Genomic DNA, 19311 nt, shown 5'->3' with positions numbered 1-19311 from the left:
GATACAATGTCTACAGCCTTTGAAAAAACAGTTTTAGGGAAAACACGTTTAAAGTATTGTCAACTTTTATTTTCAATTTCTTTTTGTCTGTCAAATCGTAAAGTGATTCACACCAGAATATGTTTTTGAATAGCGCAGTAATTTACAAAAGGGAATGAGAACAGCTGTTGACCGTTTCTCACCACGCTCAAGTGCGATGGCGCGAACTTGCTGCAAAGCGAGTCGAAGGTAGGGAGATAGTGCTGAATATCTCTACCTTCTACTCGCTTTGCAGCAGGTGCACGCCAGCACGCTTGAACGTAGTGAACAACGGTCAGCAGCTGTTCTTATTTTCTTTTGTAAATTAGTGCGCTATTCAAAAACATATTCTGGTGTGCATCACTTTACGATTTGACAGACAAAAAAGAAATTGAAAATAAAAGTTGACAATACTTTAAACCCTTTTCCTCAAATCTGCCTTTTTTAAAGACTGTAAACATTGTAACTCAAAAACTAATTGACCGACCAACCTGGAATTTTGTATGTATATTTTTTTTTGACCGACCAACCCGCAAAAACCATTTTTTTTGAGGTGTCTTTAAAAATTGGCCACCGTTGGCTTATTTTTCAATATCTTTCCTTGAATTTTCTCTTGAATAATCTATGAATTGTACTGAATACGCCTATTTAATTTAAAAATAAAATAATTCTACCATACTTTCAAAAACAATGTGACTGAAATATTGATTTCAACCCCTACGGCCCCCCTTGATAGCTATTTTGATAGGCAGCCCATGCTAGAAATATTTGTCCATGTATGAAATTTAATAAAAAAAATGTTTTATCCGGCAAGCAGATGGGTACAGATCGATCTATATTCGGATCTTAGATATGGTTCATTCCACCAACATACGCCTGTTTTGGATTATCGCGGCAACGAATATTTCAGTGTGCAACATAAGAAGTACGAAAGTAAATGGCTCTAATAATTATTCTATTAAACAGCAATGTAATTTGCAATTTATTTTCGTTCTTCATATTTTGCACAATAAAATATTCGTTGTCGAAATAATCCAACACAGGCGTATATTCGTGGAATAGGGTATATTATGTTTATTATGTAGATAATTGAAAACAAACGTATTTTAACGAAATCGTAGAATCCTATGTTTTTACTATAAGTAGCGGAGCCACTATCCTGAATAACAGAATTAGAATCAATCATGAAAATCAACACGAAATCATATTCAAAAAATAATAGTAAAAACAGTAATTAGTAATTTAACTTTTCGTTAGTATAAAACTAACAAACTTGCTAGTAATAATTTGTTTACTATTTTCTTTTTGATAAGATATTACAAAATAGGCAGTAAGTGACGACAATTCTGCTAATAACCACATTTTCATGGAACTCCTTATATGGGACTGCACTGTTACAAAAAATAAAGATCGAGAGATGTTACTGAATAAATAAAATGAATATTAATATATTATGCAAAATTCAGTTAATCTCTCTATCTCATCTCAGGGATTTATTAGTGAGTTCAGCAGAAGGTGACCTGGTTATTTCTGAGCATTAAAACAATCTAATAGCTACAAGGATTTATTTAACATAAACTATAAAATAAAACATAAGCTTATATTTATTAAGCGCAACAGGCCTTGTAGGCCTAAGGCTAAAATGTTTATATTTCTGATTACATAAATTAAAACATAAGACGGGGGAATTAAATCAAAAATAAAAGTACAGTAGAGTTTCGGTTATCCGCCATAAACGGGCCGACGGAAGGGCGGATAATCAAAAATGGCGGATAATAGGGAGCGTTAAATGAAACACCAGTTTAGGCCTTGATGATTTCCAGTCTCCGATAGGAGTGGCACAAGAAGAAGAAAATCAGTTTAATTTTGACTGACATTGGACATTGTAGATAAAATGATTTAGAATGAACGAAAAAAACTAGCGATTTTCATCTGCCTTGCCAATGTATCTCGTTTTGTTGCTGCCAATACTCGCCATCTTGTAGCATCATAATATTGACAGCTCTAGCTTCTTGTTGCTCGGCGTATTTGTTAAGTTATATAAATTTGAAAAAAAATTTTGCTTAAATGGTGCGGCGGATAAAACGGAATGGCGGATAACCGAAGGGCGGATAACCGAGACTCTACTGTACATGTATAACGACTATTGAAACTATTAACTATAAAATAAATATAAAGTGCTGTTAAGGCTTAAAAGACCCTAACTTATCACATATACAATATGTATATGTAGTTGTATACATATATATATATATATATATATATATATATATATAAATATATATATATATATATATACAGTCGAACCCGCTTATTAGAATACCGGTTATAGGAATATCCCAGTTTAAGGAATAGAAATTTGAGGTCCCGAAAGGTTTCTACCACGTAAAAATGATCGGTTATTAGAATATCCCGTCTATAGGAATACTTTTGATTGGCACGAAGGCTATTCCAATAAGCGGGTTTGACTGTATATATATATATATATATATATATATATATATATATATACAACTTAATACCTAAGTATATGGTCAATTAAATATACACTACACCCTGAATAGTAAAATGTACCTACGTTCAGCAAGACTCAAATATGTACCGTACCATACTATATTTATATTATTATACCAAAATAATGTGAATAATTTATACCATCCAGTGTCAAATACCTACTTCTGTAAGTCTACCCGTGGAATTAACTAAGTACAATTCAATATACACCCTGTAATTACTTGGTTGTAGCTATATCCAGGTGTACAATGAGGGTAGAGGGAGGACCTAGATCTGTACAAAAATGGTAGGTACAGACACACTATGGAGTATAAAAAAATATGGTATATATAAAAACAGAAAGATATTTTAAGGGTTCTGACTTTCTCTGTCCTTGCTTACTCTGGTACTAGATGCCGGTAACTAGGGCTGGTTACTGGTGCTGGTTACTGGTGCTGGTTACTAGTGCTGGTTACACTAAAGGTGTTACGTAGGTGGTTACTAGCTATTGGACAGCGGGCAGCCACTAGTCCCCCAAGTCTGTCCTCAGGAAGTTGGCCTACCAAGGAGAGAAAATACACTGTCAGTAGGGACTATACGAGCAGGGTCCCCGCTACCATATGTGCAAAGTGTGCAATGCACACGGGCGCCATCCTTTAGGGGCGCCAAAACCCGGTGTCAAAAATTACAAAAAAACAAACAAAAAATAAAAAATAAATTTTAAAATAAAAGATGAGAATAGGATTAATTATAAACACACACTAAATTTTATTAGTATATCATCCAGTTACTGCCGATTCCCACTTGCGAGAACATGTCAGAAGTCAGGCATTTTAATTTATTTTGTCATGCTTTTATTTTGTTTGTTTAATTTTAATATTTTAGTCTACAAATAATAGTCCATTTACTCACGGTTTTTGCTGTGAATTTTAAAGAACCGCCTATATTGACATGAAATTTGTCATACACATAGCTAACAAGAAAATGAGTGATATTGTGCCGATGTGTGCTTTTGTCCTGGGGGTAAAAGGGGTATCCTCAGGGGAATAGGGCCGAGAATGCCTGGGGGTATTCTCGGGGGGTGAAAAAACATACGTTCAAAGTCCGGAATTGGATAAATTAACTAATTCTAAGCAACTTTTGTTGTATAGGGATTTTCACTAAGTCAATACTTTTCGAGTTATTTGCGAGTGAATATGTTCATTTTTCGACAAAAAACCCTGCAAATAACTCAAAAATTAATTATTTTATCGAATAAATAATCTTAGCAAAAAATATAGCTTAAAAAAAAGTGAAAAAAATAATTTATATATAAAGTCTGCAAACCCAGTAGAAGCAGAGTTGTAGCTAATGAAAATTAGTTTCTTATTCGTTAAATTCCAAATTAAATATTTCAACGTGAAATAAATATTTCAAAGCTAAACTTTTATTTTGTTTATTTTTGAATATTTCCTGACAGGCATGGGACAACAACACAAAATTTGGTAAGTGATGCTGGTATGGTACAATCTACTAAATTATGTTAAACAAACGTTTCTGGCTACTACCAGAGGCGTACGACAGGGGAACGTGAATGGTTGACCTTCCCAAATTCTACGCCACTGGCAGAATTAATATTTTAGTGCAATTTTTTAATTCTCCGATACTTTATATGTAAAAAATAATACTCTTAATTTGTAAAGATAAAGCCATTAGTTTTCGAGATATTTGAAGCTAAAAACGAAGGAGCATAATACATTAACCAAAATAAGTGTGCCTTTTCATTTTTAACTTCAAATATCTCGAAAAGTCATGAGTCATGACTATATCGTTGCGAATGAAGAGTATATTATTTGCATAGAAAGTATTGGAGAATCTAAAAATTATGCTAAAATAGCAGTTTCATCAGTGGCGTAGAATTTGGGAAGGGTCAACCATTCACTTTCCTCTGTCGTACGCCTCTGGTAGTAGCCAGAAACGATTATTCAACATAATTTAGTAGGGTGTACAGTGCCTACACTTTCTACCAAGTATCACACGGATATGTCAAATTATTTTAAAGTATTCTTTTTTTTTTAATAATTTATTCTTTATTTAAAATTTTAAGAATTATGTGTGCCCGATACTATAAAACTATTGGACATTTATAATTCCTTATGGTACTTGGCAGAAAGTTCAGGTACTGTACATCCTACTAAATTCTGTTAAATAATCGTTTGTGGTTAATACCAGAGGCGTACGACAGGGGAAAGTGAATGGTTTACCCTTACCACATTCTACGCCACTGATGAAACTGCTATTTTAGCATAATTTTTAGATTCTCCAATACTTTCTATGCAAATAATATACTCTTCATTCGCAACGATATAGTCATGACTCATGACTTTTCGAGGTATTTGAAGTTAAAAATGAAAAGGCACACTTATTTTGATTAGTGTATTATGCTCCTTCGTTTTTAGCTTCAAATATCTCGAAAACTAATGGCTTTATCGTTACGAATAAAGAGTATATTTTTTACATAAAAAGTATTGGAGAATCAAAAAATTGCACTAAAACAGCAATTCCGCCAGTAGCGTAGAATTTGGGAAGGGTCAACCATTCACGTTCCCCCGTCGTACGCCTCTGGTAGTGGCCAAAAACGTTTGTTTAACATAATTTAGTAGATTGTACAAACAATACCAGCACCACTTACCAAATTTCGTGTTGTTGTCCCATGCCTGTCAGGAAATATTCAAAAATAAATAAAATAAAAGTTTAAATTTGACAACCTGTATTTAGATTACTATCAACTTCTGTACTAAGGTAAGTTAGCTTAAATCGACCTATTAGGACTGGATCCCGCGTATGAAAAAAAAACTGATTAATATCAAGCTGAAAATTTGTTAATAGCTTAAGGGTGTCTAGTCGGACAAACTTTGATATATAGGAACACTGGAACAGGGGAAGTTTTAATTGTGAAACAGGTTAAAAATTTGGAATGGTCAGACCACGAAAACGTCACATGGATTTTGTCCGACAGAACTTCCAATTGATTTGTTACCCTTTCATTAAACTCTCATGCAAAAATCAGGCTGCTATTTATCACCAAATGGGAATTATAACGAGTGGAACACGTAGAATATGTCAAATGACAGGAATTATGACAGGTGATAAATACCAGTCTGATTTTTGCATGAGAGTTTAATGAAAGGGTAACAAATCAATTGGAAGTTCTGTCGGACAAAATACATGTGACGTTTTCGTGGTCTGACCGTTTCAAATTTTTAACCTTTTCCACAATTAAAACTTCCCCTGTTCCAGTATTCCCATATATCAAAGTTTGTCCGACTAGACACCCTTAAGCTATTAACAAATTTTCAGCTTGCTATTAATCAACTTTTTTTCATACGCGGGATCCAGACCTCTATTTTAAGCTCAGGAATCTAAGGTTAAGCTATGGCCCATTCTTTAACAAACACCCATACTATGTAATGTTTATAATATGATCTGTAAGTTTCATCGGTTTAAAGTGCTCATTTTTGAAAAAAAATTGGTTTTAAAGTAAAAAATTTTTTAATCTTAAAAAAATTCCTTTTTTTTTTCTAAATAACTTACAAATTATTAGTTCTACCAAAAATCTCAAGCAATAAAAAATGTAAGTTTTGCTTTACTGAATATTTTGGATTTTTCGTTTTGTATTACCTTGACTATAAATATTACTTCTAAAAATGTTTTTTGGTTTATTTCAAGTACCTACCTACCTTCAAAAAATAAATAAAATCATGATCCAAAATTCCTTAAGGGGCGCCAAAATGCTTTTTTGCACACAGGCGCCAGTAACCCTTGCGGGTGCCCTGTATACGAGACCGTAGAAATAGTAGAGGCTGTAAGCCTAATATAGCTTTAAAGATATTTACCTGAGGTTTTTATGTGGCCAACCATGCGGTTTTATTTCTCAGAAATCTCCTCGTAAGTACTTAATACCTTATATTGATGATCTTGAAAGTTTATCAGCAAAAGTATCAATTGCTTACCAGGAGTATAGTGAATATCGTAGGAATATTTCGTAAGTCTTAGTTTTATTCTCTGTAGGCGTGGAGTAAATGTCCATGCATGAAAAATTACATCATCAAAATGGCAAATAACTCTCTTTAAGCCTTCTAGCAATTTACTAACTTATCACAGTAGCACTTTCTAATGGTTTCACGGTCAAATGCTATTGCAATTACCATTGCACGATAGCTATTGCAATTTAGATCTAGATTAATCTTCATCATCATCATTGGCTCTACAACCCATGGTGGGTCTTGTCATGTTCCAGAATCAGCTTCCATTCCTTCCTATCCTTCGCCTTGCTTTTCCAACTTTGCACTCCTAACACTCGCAAGTCGTCTTTCACCCCTCCTTAAATCGCGCTCTGGACGTGTCTCTTCTCCTCACTCCATCCGGTGTTTGGCTATAAATATGTTTCGATGGCTCCACCTCATTCATTCTCTCTAAGTGGCCTAGCCACTGCAGCCTATCTATTTTGATAGATCTACCAATACTGGCTCACTATGAAGGTGGTAAAGCTCAAAATTATAATGTTTACGCCGTAATCCGTTTTCCTGCACGCCTTTATAGATAACTAGATTGATCGTAAGGACTTTAAATGAGTTGCTTTAACGACATTTTACAAAAACAAAATCTCTGTGATTCATCTACCTACTTTTTCCTCATGTTCACGTATCTATGCATCTGGGATGGTGCTGTAAGCTTGTGTTAGTATGTGGAAGCGAATTGATTGTTTAGGCATAAGTGTAGACAACGTTCTCCTCTTGTATTTGTTCTTTTAAGTCCAATAAAGACGACATCCTCCCGTAGATAATGATCTTCTGTATGCCAAGGCAATGAAATCTCCTAGAATTATTATGATTTCTTCATTAGTACTTACTTACTTAAGCCGTCCTTTTGTACCTTACGGTTTCGAGGTAAGTGGAGAAATCAGACGTCTCCATGCCTTTCGGTCAGTAGCTAGTCTTTCTGCTTCTCTCCACCCAATATTTCCTTTTACGCAAGCCTTTCCAATATTTTCGTTCCACGATCTTGCTGGCCTGCTTCTTCGTCGTTTGTTGTCAGATGCCGCTTTCCATACCCTCTTTACAGTTCTACCTTTACTCATTCTCGCCATATGTCCTAACCACGATAACTGTTTCGTTTCAAGTCTGTATAAGGTCCTTCCAACACCGCACCTTTCACGTATGTCTTCATTTCTTATACGATCACGTCTGGTCACCCCGGATACCGCACATAAATATCGCATTTCGCATGCTTGAATTTTACTACGAATGTTGTCATTCACTGTCCACGTTTTACTACCGTAGAGTAGCACCGGCTCGTATACAGTTTGAAATACTTTGTTTGTTTTCAGGCTTACTTCTTTCTTCCTAATAAAACTTTTATTTAGTGCATAGTATAATTTTACTTGAAGGCCTCTACTTGTGTAATGGTTTCATTATTCATCTTTACATTTATATTTTCTTGAGTTTTCGATATTACTAAAGCTTCTGTTTTTTCAATATTTATTTTCATCCCAAATTTCTTAAAGGCTTTATTCCAAACATTCACATTCACTTGCAAGTATTTTTCCGGTTTTGCCACAATTACCAGGTCATCGGCATATATCTATCGGCAACTCTGACACGTAAACTTGTTGAAGTTTATACACCCCAACCCTAGTTCTTTTTACCTTACCCCGACATTATTTTGCAACTTCGTCTGTTTCGTCCATTAGGTGATGAATAACAAAGGACTCAGAACACCACCTTCTCTTACATCTGTCCTTGTGTAGAATTCTAGAGATGAGTGATTTTTCCTTCTTACATTATTACGTGTACATTTATATATACTCTTTTATTGCTTGGATTAACTTCGGTTTCACATTTCTAGGGTTAAATATTTCCCAGATCTTGTTACGTGTGTATTGGGTTACACTGCATCTCAGTAATCATCTTATTAAGACAAATTCTTTAATAATTAAATGTCTTTGGTAAAACAAATACGTTTGTTTATAATAAATACGATTGACCTATATTACCACATCAATGCATGCGGTTTGGATACAAGGTCAGTTTGAAATAATAATTAGTATACGTTATTTATAATCTAGTCGATTCAGCAGTTTTAGTATCACTCTCACTTTTTGTTTATATAAAAACAATAAACACGACAATTCACTTTTAGTTATACTTACACGGAGAAGATTGGTCAATTAGTATTTGAGATCCCAGCGGGCAACATCACATCTATTAAATATTATACCACCAGCTCCTTACCGTTATTACTCCAACGTACAAATAAATGTATTCACAGTGAGTATTGTTACTTCATCAACCCTTATGGTAGGGGGTAACCACCCCTTAATTATCTGAGGTGGCTCAGAAGCTAGGAGTCACCATATGGCGATCCTGCCAGGATAGTGGAACAACAGGAAATACAACCAGGAATATTCATAGCGAGAGCAATTATTTCAAGTAATAATCCGTACATCAAAATTTTGAACACAACCTACGAAACAGTAAAAGTAGAGACAAACGCAATCAAAACATTAGACATTAAATTATTCAACATATATAGACTAATCAACGACAGCAAGGACAGTAAAAAGGAATTACGGGAATCATTGAAGTTAGACATTCCAGAATACATACGCGATAAGTTAGTATCTTTATGCGAAGATTATTCAGATATATTCGCCCTAAGGCATGACATGCTAACATGTAACAACTTCTACGAGCAGAAACTGAGAGTTAAAGACCAAACTCCGGTATATATTAAAAACTATAGGACATCTCATGCACAAACAGAGGAATTAAACCGACAAGTACAAAAACTGAGAGACCAAGGAATAATAGAACCGTCCACATCAGAATACAACAGCCCAGTAGTGCTGGTACCGAAAAAAGCGATAGATGGAAATAAATCATGGAGATTATGCATAGATTTTAGACAACTGAACAAGAAAATAGTCACAGACAAATTTCCTTTACCAAGGATAGACTCGATATTAGATCAACTAGGAAGAGCAAAATGGTTTTCAGTTATAGACTTAATGTCAGGTTTTCACCAGATACCATTAGAAAAATCATCGAGAAAATACACATCGTTTAGCACGGAAAATGGAGCATTTCAATTTACCAGATTACCTTTTGGATTAAATGTAAGCCCAAATAGCTTTTCAAGGATGATGTCAATAGCATTTTCAGGATTAACACCGGACAAAGCATTTCTTTACATGGACGATATAGTAGTAATAGGAATATCTGAAAAACATCACCTAGACAACCTGAAAAAGACATTCGAGACATGTCGAAAATTCAATATGAAACTTAACCCAGGAAAATGTCAATTTTTTAGAAGAGAAGTAACATATTTAGGTCATGATCTTTCCCAGGAAGGAGTATCACCAGACAAAGCGAAATATGCAACGATTGAACAATACCCGACACCTAAGACAGCGAAAGAGACAAAAAGATTCGTAGCATTTTGTAACTATTATAGAAGTTTTATTCAAAATTTTGCTGAAATATGCAGACCACTCAACAGATTATCAAGAAAAGGAGTAGAATTTTTTTAGTCAGAAGAATGTGAAAAAGCATTCAATAAGCTTAAATCATCTCTAATGAAGCCACCGATCCTAAAATATCCAGATTTCAATAAACAATTCATCCTAACATACGCATCCAACGAGAGTTGTTCAGCAATTTTAAGTCAAGATTATAACGGAATAGACCTACCAATAGCATACGCATCAAGAAGTTTCAATAAAGGAGAATGTAATAAACCTATAATCGTTAAGGAATTACTAGCGATTCATTGGGGAATTAATCATTTCAAATGTTACTTATATGGAGCACCAACATTTTTAGTCAAAACGGATCATAAACCACTAACACATTTATTCGCAATGAAAGAACCAACTTCGAAACTTACAATAATCAGATTAGATTTAGAGGAATACGATTTCGAAATAGAGTATATAACAGGGAAAAATAACTATGCAGATAGTCTTTCAAGAATAACATTACATCAACTAAAGAACCTATACATAGACAATACCCATATATTAGCTATAACACGAGCTCAAGCAAGAGAAAAGAAGAAGGAAGCAAGGCAAACGAAGGCAGAAAGTGAACTCGCACTACAGCCAGAAGCCCCCAAACAGACAGTAAGAAAGGTACTAAATAATTTAGAGGCGCATAGACTACCAGTTTTGTCTTTTGGAGCAGAACTAATCTCACCAAGACTGAGCATTAGGGTCAAAAACAAAATAAAGTGCAGCAAGAGCATAGCCACAGGATTCAATTATTTTGATTTAAACCAAATGTTGGCACAGCTTGATAAGCTGGCGGTAGAGAATGTAGTACGTAAAGTAAAAATATACGTAAACGATATTATTTTTAAAGTGTGCACAATTGAGAAATTTATTAAACAAGGAAACGAAATGTTGAAGAATGTAGAAATATATATATATATATATATATATGTGAAGTACCAGAAACAATAGAAGATGACAAAGAAAAACACAGGTTAATAGAAGAATATCACAATCATCCGATGTTTGGAGGACACGTAGGAAATAACAGACTAATAAAGAAGCTAAAAGCAAGATTTAGATGGAAAAATGTGGAAAAAGACGTAAGAAAATACGTTAAACAATGTCATAAATGTCAAATTAACAAACTGAAAAGAACACATGTCTAAGAATTCGTGATATCGGACACTTCTTCCAAACCATGGGACATAGTATACATAGATACGATAGGTCCATTCACTAAAAGTAACGAAGGTAATAGATACTGTATAACAATGTTATGTGAACTTACTAAATACGCGGTCAGTATACCCGTGTGCAATAAAGAAGCAGAGACAATAGCCCGAGGAATTTTTGATCATTTTATACCAACATACGGACTCATGAAGCAAATAAAAACAGACCAAGGCACAGAATATAAAAATGAAGTAATGCAGGAACTAACAAAGCTACTAAAAATAGAGCACAACTTCTCAACGGCATACCATCCACAGTCCATTGGAAGTTGTAAAAAACTGCACAGAACATTAAACGAGTACGTAAGAGCATTCATAGACGAAGACAGAGAAAATTAGGATGTGTGTTGCAGGATGTTCACATACTGCTACAATACAACCCCTAACGCGTATCATGGTTACACACCGTTTGAACTGTTATATGGCAGGAAGGTTAACCTACCATAAGACCTTACACAGGAGATTCAACCATGTTACAATATAGATGCTTACTACAATGAGTTACGCTACAAACTACAAAGCGCACACGAGAGAGCTAGAACCTTCTTACTAAAGCACAAAAAAGAGCGACAAGAAAAGAATAAGCTCAAAGCAACACCACAACACTTTAAAATAGGAGACCTAGTCCTGGTAAAAAGGGAAGAGAATGGTAAGTTTGATAGTCTTTATGTAGGCCCCTTCACAATAACAGAGGTAAATAATGTTAATTGTAAGATCAGATTGGAAAACAATAAAATCAGAGAAATACATAAGAATAGATTATATGCTTACAATCCGAGAACACAGTGAGTGACAAGTGGAACGGGAACAATGTTGATAACGAACATTTTTATTTTTTTTGTATTTAATTATTATTTATAGGAAATAAAAAATGTAGTTTTCCGTAGTCAGAAAATTTTCGGAAGAAAAGGAAGATGTATTGGGATACACTGCATCTCAGTAATCATCTTATTAAGACAAATTCTTTAATAATTAAATGTCTTTGGTAAAACAAATACGTTTGTTTATAATAAATACGATTGACCTACATTACCACATCAATGCATGCGGTTTGGATACAAGGTCAGTTTGAAATAATAATTAGTATACGTTATTTATAATCTAGTCGATTCAGGAGTTTTAGTATCACTCTCACTTTTTGTTTATATAAAAACAATAAACACGGCAATCCACTTTTAGTTATACTTTCACGGAGAAAAGATTAGTCAATTAGTATTTGAGATCCCAGCGGGCAACATCACATCTATTAAATATTATACCACCAGCTCCTTACCGTTATTACTCCAACGTACAAATAAATGTATTCACAGTGATTATTGTTACTTCATCAACCCCTATGGTAGGAAGTAACCACCCCTTAATTATCTGAGGTGGATCAGAAGCTAGGAGTCACCATACGTGGCATCCGATCAAATGCTTTTTCCAAGTCCACAAAACAGAGAAACAACTTACTGTTATGCTCTAGGGCTTTTTCTGATAACTGTCTCACCATGAATATGATATTGGTTGTACCTCGCCCTGGCCTAAAGCCGCATTGGCTGTCATCCAGTGTGGCCTAGATATTTTCTCGCAGCTTTTTCTCTAGTATTATTTTGTAGATTTTACCAGCAACTACCAACAATGATATTCCCCTGTTGTTAGAAGACTTATGTTTATCGCCTTTTTTGTGTAATGGTAGAATAGTTGCAATAGTCCAATCTCTAGGTATGCATCCCGTACGCCAACAGGTCCTTATGATCTTCCATAGTAATTGTAATCCTTCTCTTTCCATATATTTAATTAGCTCAGCCTTAATATGATAGTGTCCTGCAGCCTTGCCATTTTTTAATTTTAAAATTGCTTCCCTGTATTCTTCGTATGTTATGTCATCATCATCTTGTTGTTCATTTAAATTGTACTCCTCCCTGTCATTCTCTATTTCATTGTTGTCTCCCATTAATAATTCCATAAAATGTTCCCGCCATCTTTCTGTAATCTCTTCATTTTTTAATAATATGTTACCATCTTTGCCCTCTATGGAACTTGAAAGTTTTTAAGCGTCTATTGCCTATTTAAGTTGTTTCAAATTGTTATTTCCTGCGCCTTTTTTCTATAGAGTGTGTTGGGTTTGGTTAGTGAACATTTTGTATCAATTATGGAGTTATATATTTCAAATTTATAATCTAACTATATTTTTTAAACCTTGTAAATTTTGTTATTGATCACAATATCACCAATTTTTTAACTATATAATTTTGGTATTGTTACGTGTAATCAATTAAGCGAGGAAAATAATACATTATTTCTCGTTATCTCATACACCATCTCTAACGTACTAAATGTAATTAAAAATATGAATGAATGATGAAAAACAAAGTTTATTGAACGGACACAACCAACAAACTCACTGTCGCGTGTTTTTCATTCCCAAACTTTAATTAACATTTCGTCTTTCATTATAATTATTTTGTAATCAGTTATTTACAGTTCGAATTAGAGGTTTCTTTGAAAATGACGAGACAAAAGAAACATTAATAAAATTAACATGAGGAGCTTTGCCCGGCACAGTCTTTCCCTTTGATTACATTATAATTGTTCAAAGCAGAACAAGATTCAGAAAGGCATGGTTGTACATTGTTAGAAAAAAAATTTAAGGCAAATACATAAAACATTATTTTGGAATGATCTCAAAGCATAATTAAAAGAATAATAAAAAACATAATAGATTTTGACTTAGATAAAGGAAATTATAAATCTAAGTTCACTGTCTAACATACATAACTAATAAAATCAAAACTTTTAAGCATCCGATTAAGTTAGATATTATCCATGAACATGTTTTCTTCTTTTACACCATCCGCTGAGGATGCTTCTATTATGTTCTGTTTGTGGTATGTCTGCTTTGAAGATCAAGAGCAAAAGCGGCTATCGATAGTTCTTTGTGAATCTAGTTGTGATCGGAAAGAGAATTTTTGTATCTCAATGAGTAGTTACTATCTGGTAAATACGATTTAAGCTTAAGCTGTAAATAATAGAACTTTTCTCTTTTCTAGCCATCTTCCTAGTTATACATCACATGTCGAAGAAAACCCTCTGGTGCTTAAAATCTCTACTTGTTTACAGTCTATAATGCTATCAAATAATATAATACATGCTACTCCCATACTGATTATAGTAGAAAGCTCATGGTTTATGTCCCAAGTTATTTACTTTTCATTTTGCATGAGGAAACCGACCCGTCTTTCATTGTATGAAATTTCGGACATCTTGCATATTAAAGCACCCTATGTAACGCACAGCTGAATGTGGCTGAATTTTTAATGTTTGTGCGTCACAGTGTTGCCATGCTGTTTTCTATATATTTCTTTCATAATTTCAATCAATGTTAAATGTACCTACAAGAATAATAGAATAAAAACGTTTACTTCTCCGTCATTATACTAGGTATAATGACAAAGGAGGTGTCAAATTAAAGCTTATAATCCAAGGATAGTACTAAAGGTGAGAAATTAGACCTAGGTTGTCTGTCCGTCTGTCTGTCTGACCGCGAATATAACTCCTCCGTCACTATAGCAGGTTGACACCGCATTTGTCATTCTACCTGGTATAATGACGGAGGAGTTGAGTTTGCAAACAGACAGACAAGACGGACGGACGGACAGACGGACGTGGACAATTCAATGTTTTCACATTTTTTCAAAATTGGTGAAAACAACAACATAATAAACTTTACTTAATTGGTGTTTCAAAACTACTTACTTTTAACACATTACACAATATTACAAGGTTTCTAGCAAGTTAAACGTCACAACGATTTAAAATAATCAATTAAAAACCTTATATACATAACATATTAGAACATACCTAAAATACACAAAAATGATACATTTCACACACAAATATAATATCACAAAAAATTCTAACGTGATGGTATGAAAAAATAGAGGATACGGCAACGGTGTTACATGTGACGGTCGGATCCAATGCCAATATCTACACAGACATATTAGTGTGCGCTAATAACCAAGATGTCCGAAATTTCTATATATCCCTTTATTATCTCATACCCCAAACTAGACAGTTAAAAAACATTCCTGACGGAGGTAAGCAGTGAGCAGCTGTACAAAGTTAAGACGCATGGAAAATGAGCCTCGGTCGGCATATCAGGAGATTATTACAAGTAGAGCCGTACATCAAACATGTTAAAAAACTGCGATGAAGACGAAAATGGGGCCCCACTGTGTTACAATGCCCCAAGAATTTTTTGCATGCTTTTTTGCACTTTTCAATTTGCAGAGTGCAATTTGCTGAGTAACCCAAATAATATTTGAGGCGCTCAGAGCAACAGTGGCCTAAGCCACAAATTGAGAATTTTTAGATTAATATATCAATAATAGCAGCAACATTAAATCTTCAGATTAAGAAGGGTCTACACAACCTACCTTTGTATTTGGCTAAATGGCGCTACATAATTTGCCATCCCATAAGCATAATTGAAATACGAATGTAAAGATTGCATTTATCTTAAAACTTCGTTTTTGGGGTTAGACCACTGTTACACACACAAGTAGGTATGTTGGTGTGAAATGGGCTACCAGCTATGGTGATGTGGCAGGTCAGCCTGCCAAGATGGCTTCAAGGTTCATACAATAATCATTCAACTGAATAATATTAATCTTCAATTTAGGTACTTCGTAACTTCAAAAATGATATTTCTTACTTATGTTTTTGATTCTTTAATAATGCCCGGTTGCACCAACAGATCTTAAGCTTAAGTCGAGAATATCATAAGAATTAATATAATATAATTATAATATATTACAATAAGAATACCATAATATAATAATAGATATAATTGATAATAAGGTAAGAATCTAAAATTATGGTGCAACGTAAGTGATACTCAAGGAGGCCCTATTTATAAGTAGATCCTAGCTAAGCTGGAGCTTAAGATCTGTTGGTGCAACCAGGCATAAAATCGTCATCTTTCGTTTTTTTTTCAGTTTTAAATTGTTTATAACTCGAAAACCATCAACTTAAGAGAAAAATTACAAAAAACCATTTGTGTTTAGAATGATCTAGAAAATCTAGAATAGTATCTGGCTGGGTCGAAATTTCTTTTTATTTATAAAAAAAGTAATTTTTTAATTATTAAATTATAGTGAGAACAAAATAAGATCGGGTACAACTTGTTTTACAGCCAGGTATAGAGATATACAACTTGTTTTTATAATTTTTATTATATGAAATTACATATCCAATAATTTTTATCCATTAAAAAGATCGGTGCAAATCGACCTTATATCGTATCTTAGACTAAACTTGCGTGCATAGATATCGGCCCACTTAAAAATTTGGTCATTTTTGATGTTTAGTTTTTCTTAAAACCGTTGTCCGATTTAAGTGATTTTTTTAATATGTTATAGTCTAATTCTGTAGCAGTAATACCGCTGTAATAATATTGTTGCTAATCAGGTAAATTTTCATTGTATATCGGGTGTACGAATCAAATTGTGTTTTTTTTCTCAAAGTTCGCATCACCCTGTGGAATATTTTGGCATTTATAAAAGACTGAAATTAAAACCCAACTGCAGCATCCTTTTTTTCAACATTCTGTTTTTCGATTCATTTGCTTATGTTGGACCATAAAAATGTTAGGTACTTTAATAACTAGTCATGTTTTTCATTAATACAGCGTGTTTTTAAATAAGTATGGCAAACTTTAAGGGGTAATTCTGCATGAAAAATACTCTGGCCAAGGTAATTTATCAAGAAAATTTAAACAAGCAAAAAATATTATGAATTCTTAAGCCTAGCATATCAGAAATTATTTATGTAAAAAATTTTCGTTCCTTTGTTATATTTAGCAATTTATTACTTTTCTCATAAAAATTATATTCTTTTATTTTTGTATAAATCGGTAAACCAAAAACACCATTGAAATGTTACATCAATTGATTTATTTCTCGCATTAACACCCAATAAAATTGGTTTTTAATTATTTTTTAATTAATTTTTATAGGTATAAAATTCATAAATTTAAATTTAACTCATTGTTGCAGAGAAAATATGAAAAGCATACTGGTATTTTCGATCCTGTGTCTCGTCGGCCAAAAAGTCAATGCATGGGGAGGACTGTTCAACAGATTTTCTCCAGAAATGTTGGCTAACATGGGATACGGAGGACATGGAGGAGGTGGGGGATTAATGGTAAGTAATAATAATTAACGAGGGTTCTTTAATAATATTTGCAATATTAAGAGAATTATGGTAAGTTTGGTAAAATATACTTCAGCAAAAATCGAAAGGAGCAGCTGTTGTTAATATTACTAAATGGAAACTATTTTAGTTGATCAAATATTTAAGTTTTATAACATTTATGATAATATATCATTCTACTTTGACTGTTCTCTGTTTATGCCTGTTTCTGTGATGATTATTAATTCGTCTTTTCATTGTACTTTGTGATCTTTGTCCCAGATATTTTTGCATATCTGGGATTTCTCAAAGTTTCTGTTCTTGAGTTAACCTAATAGTGCAGTCACTGAAGGTGGATATGAGCTATTACCTCCGCTTCCGTTCAACCTCCATCGATTTGGATGAAAATTGGTGAATGATTAGAAAATATCTCAAGGAACAAAGGTGACATGGTGCGAACTTGCGCTTTTACCCTGGGGGTGGATGCCACCCCTTCTCGGGGATGAAAATTGTTGTGGGGTGAAAATTATTGTGAAAAGTATTAAAAGTATTAAGTGCATAATTAGATAGTGGACAAACTCTAAGCAAAATTTTTTATATAAAGTTATTAAAATAAATCAAACTTCTTGACTTATTAAAAATCAAAGATTTTAATTTTTCATGAGAAAAATGCATGATTTTAATCGATTGTTTATAAATACCTTAAAAACGATAAGTTTTTATAAGAAAGTTATAATTACCAAAATTGAAGCTAATAAAAAATGAAATAAACTCCTTACTAAAAATACATTTTAATTTCAACTAAAAGTGAGTTATAGGTAATTGAATGTATATTTTTTTCGGCGAGTACCCTAATCTAAGTATTCAAGCTTAAATTACGGGAAAATTATGCATTTTATAAGATAAACTTATTAAACATTTGTGAAAGTACTAAGACATGTCTGTTAAATGAGATCCCGAACAAGATGATAGCATTAAAATTTATGATCCAAAAAATTTTCAAACATTACCTTTTAAAAAAATTTCAAAAAAATTTTATCGTTTTTTTTTAAATAACTCCATTAATTTTTAAGATATCAGGTTCAACTAAAACCGATTTGAGAGATAATTCTAAAAGCTATTGAAACATGTTGAATTTAATCTTCTAAACTCCTTAATTTTTTAAAAATCAAAGGTTAAATGGTCACGGTTAAATGGTTCTCGCAGCAAAATTTAAGATTTAAACGTTTCTATCTCGGTTTTAATTATCCTACAGAAATAGTAAAAAAAATATTTGATATAGAAAACACTAAAATTTGATTATACATCAATTTTTACGTGTATTGAGTATTTTTGGAGTTATTGTCAAAAGACAATAAAAATTACGATAATTTTAAAAATTCTGATTTTTTAAAATATAACTTTTTTTCAAAAATATGCATTCTAAACCAGTGAAAATTTTTGAAATCATTACTTATGCTAACACAAAGAAATTCTTTTAAGTATTACTATAAATTTTAATTTTTGTGGAAATGGCGTATGTTTAATTTTTCACTTTTTCATAAAAAATCGAAAGGGTTCTCTTATTTTCATCATAACTTGCTTAATTCTGATGCTATTAAGTTATTCTTGAGCTCATTTGATAGGTATTCCGAAGTATTTTGACAAGTGTTTAGCAGGTATATTTTATGAAATGCATTGTTTTCCCATTATTTAAGCTTGAATACTTAGAGTACTCGTCGAAAAAAATATACATTCAGTTACCCATAACTCACTTTGAATTAACATTAGTTTAGTTCTTGAATGGGTTGCATGTGAGAGTTCATTTTAAATGAAGTAAAAGTCAGACTTACTCTCAATCTTTATTATAACTTCCGA

The 19311-nt window shown here is 33.1% G+C and overlaps 1 protein-coding gene across 1 annotated transcript in view; it reads left to right on the top strand.

Annotated features, from left to right (window-relative positions):
- The window catches only part of LOC114335711 (ITG-like peptide), a 231914-nt gene that overhangs the window by 58733 nt on the left and 153870 nt on the right, over positions 1-19311 (top strand). The window contains exon 2 of the mRNA XM_028285997.2: positions 17319-17466. Coding sequence (XP_028141798.1) covers positions 17326-17466 — 141 coding nt within the window. The 5' untranslated portion in view covers positions 17319-17325. The remainder of the gene's footprint in view (positions 1-17318; positions 17467-19311) is intronic.

The sequence above is a fragment of the Diabrotica virgifera genome, chromosome 6 (genome assembly GCF_917563875.1).
Source record: "Diabrotica virgifera virgifera chromosome 6, PGI_DIABVI_V3a".
Taxonomy (NCBI): Eukaryota; Metazoa; Arthropoda; class Insecta; order Coleoptera; family Chrysomelidae; genus Diabrotica; species Diabrotica virgifera.
Note: the sequence above shows the minus strand (reverse complement) of the source record. Positions and strands in the feature narration are given on the sequence as shown.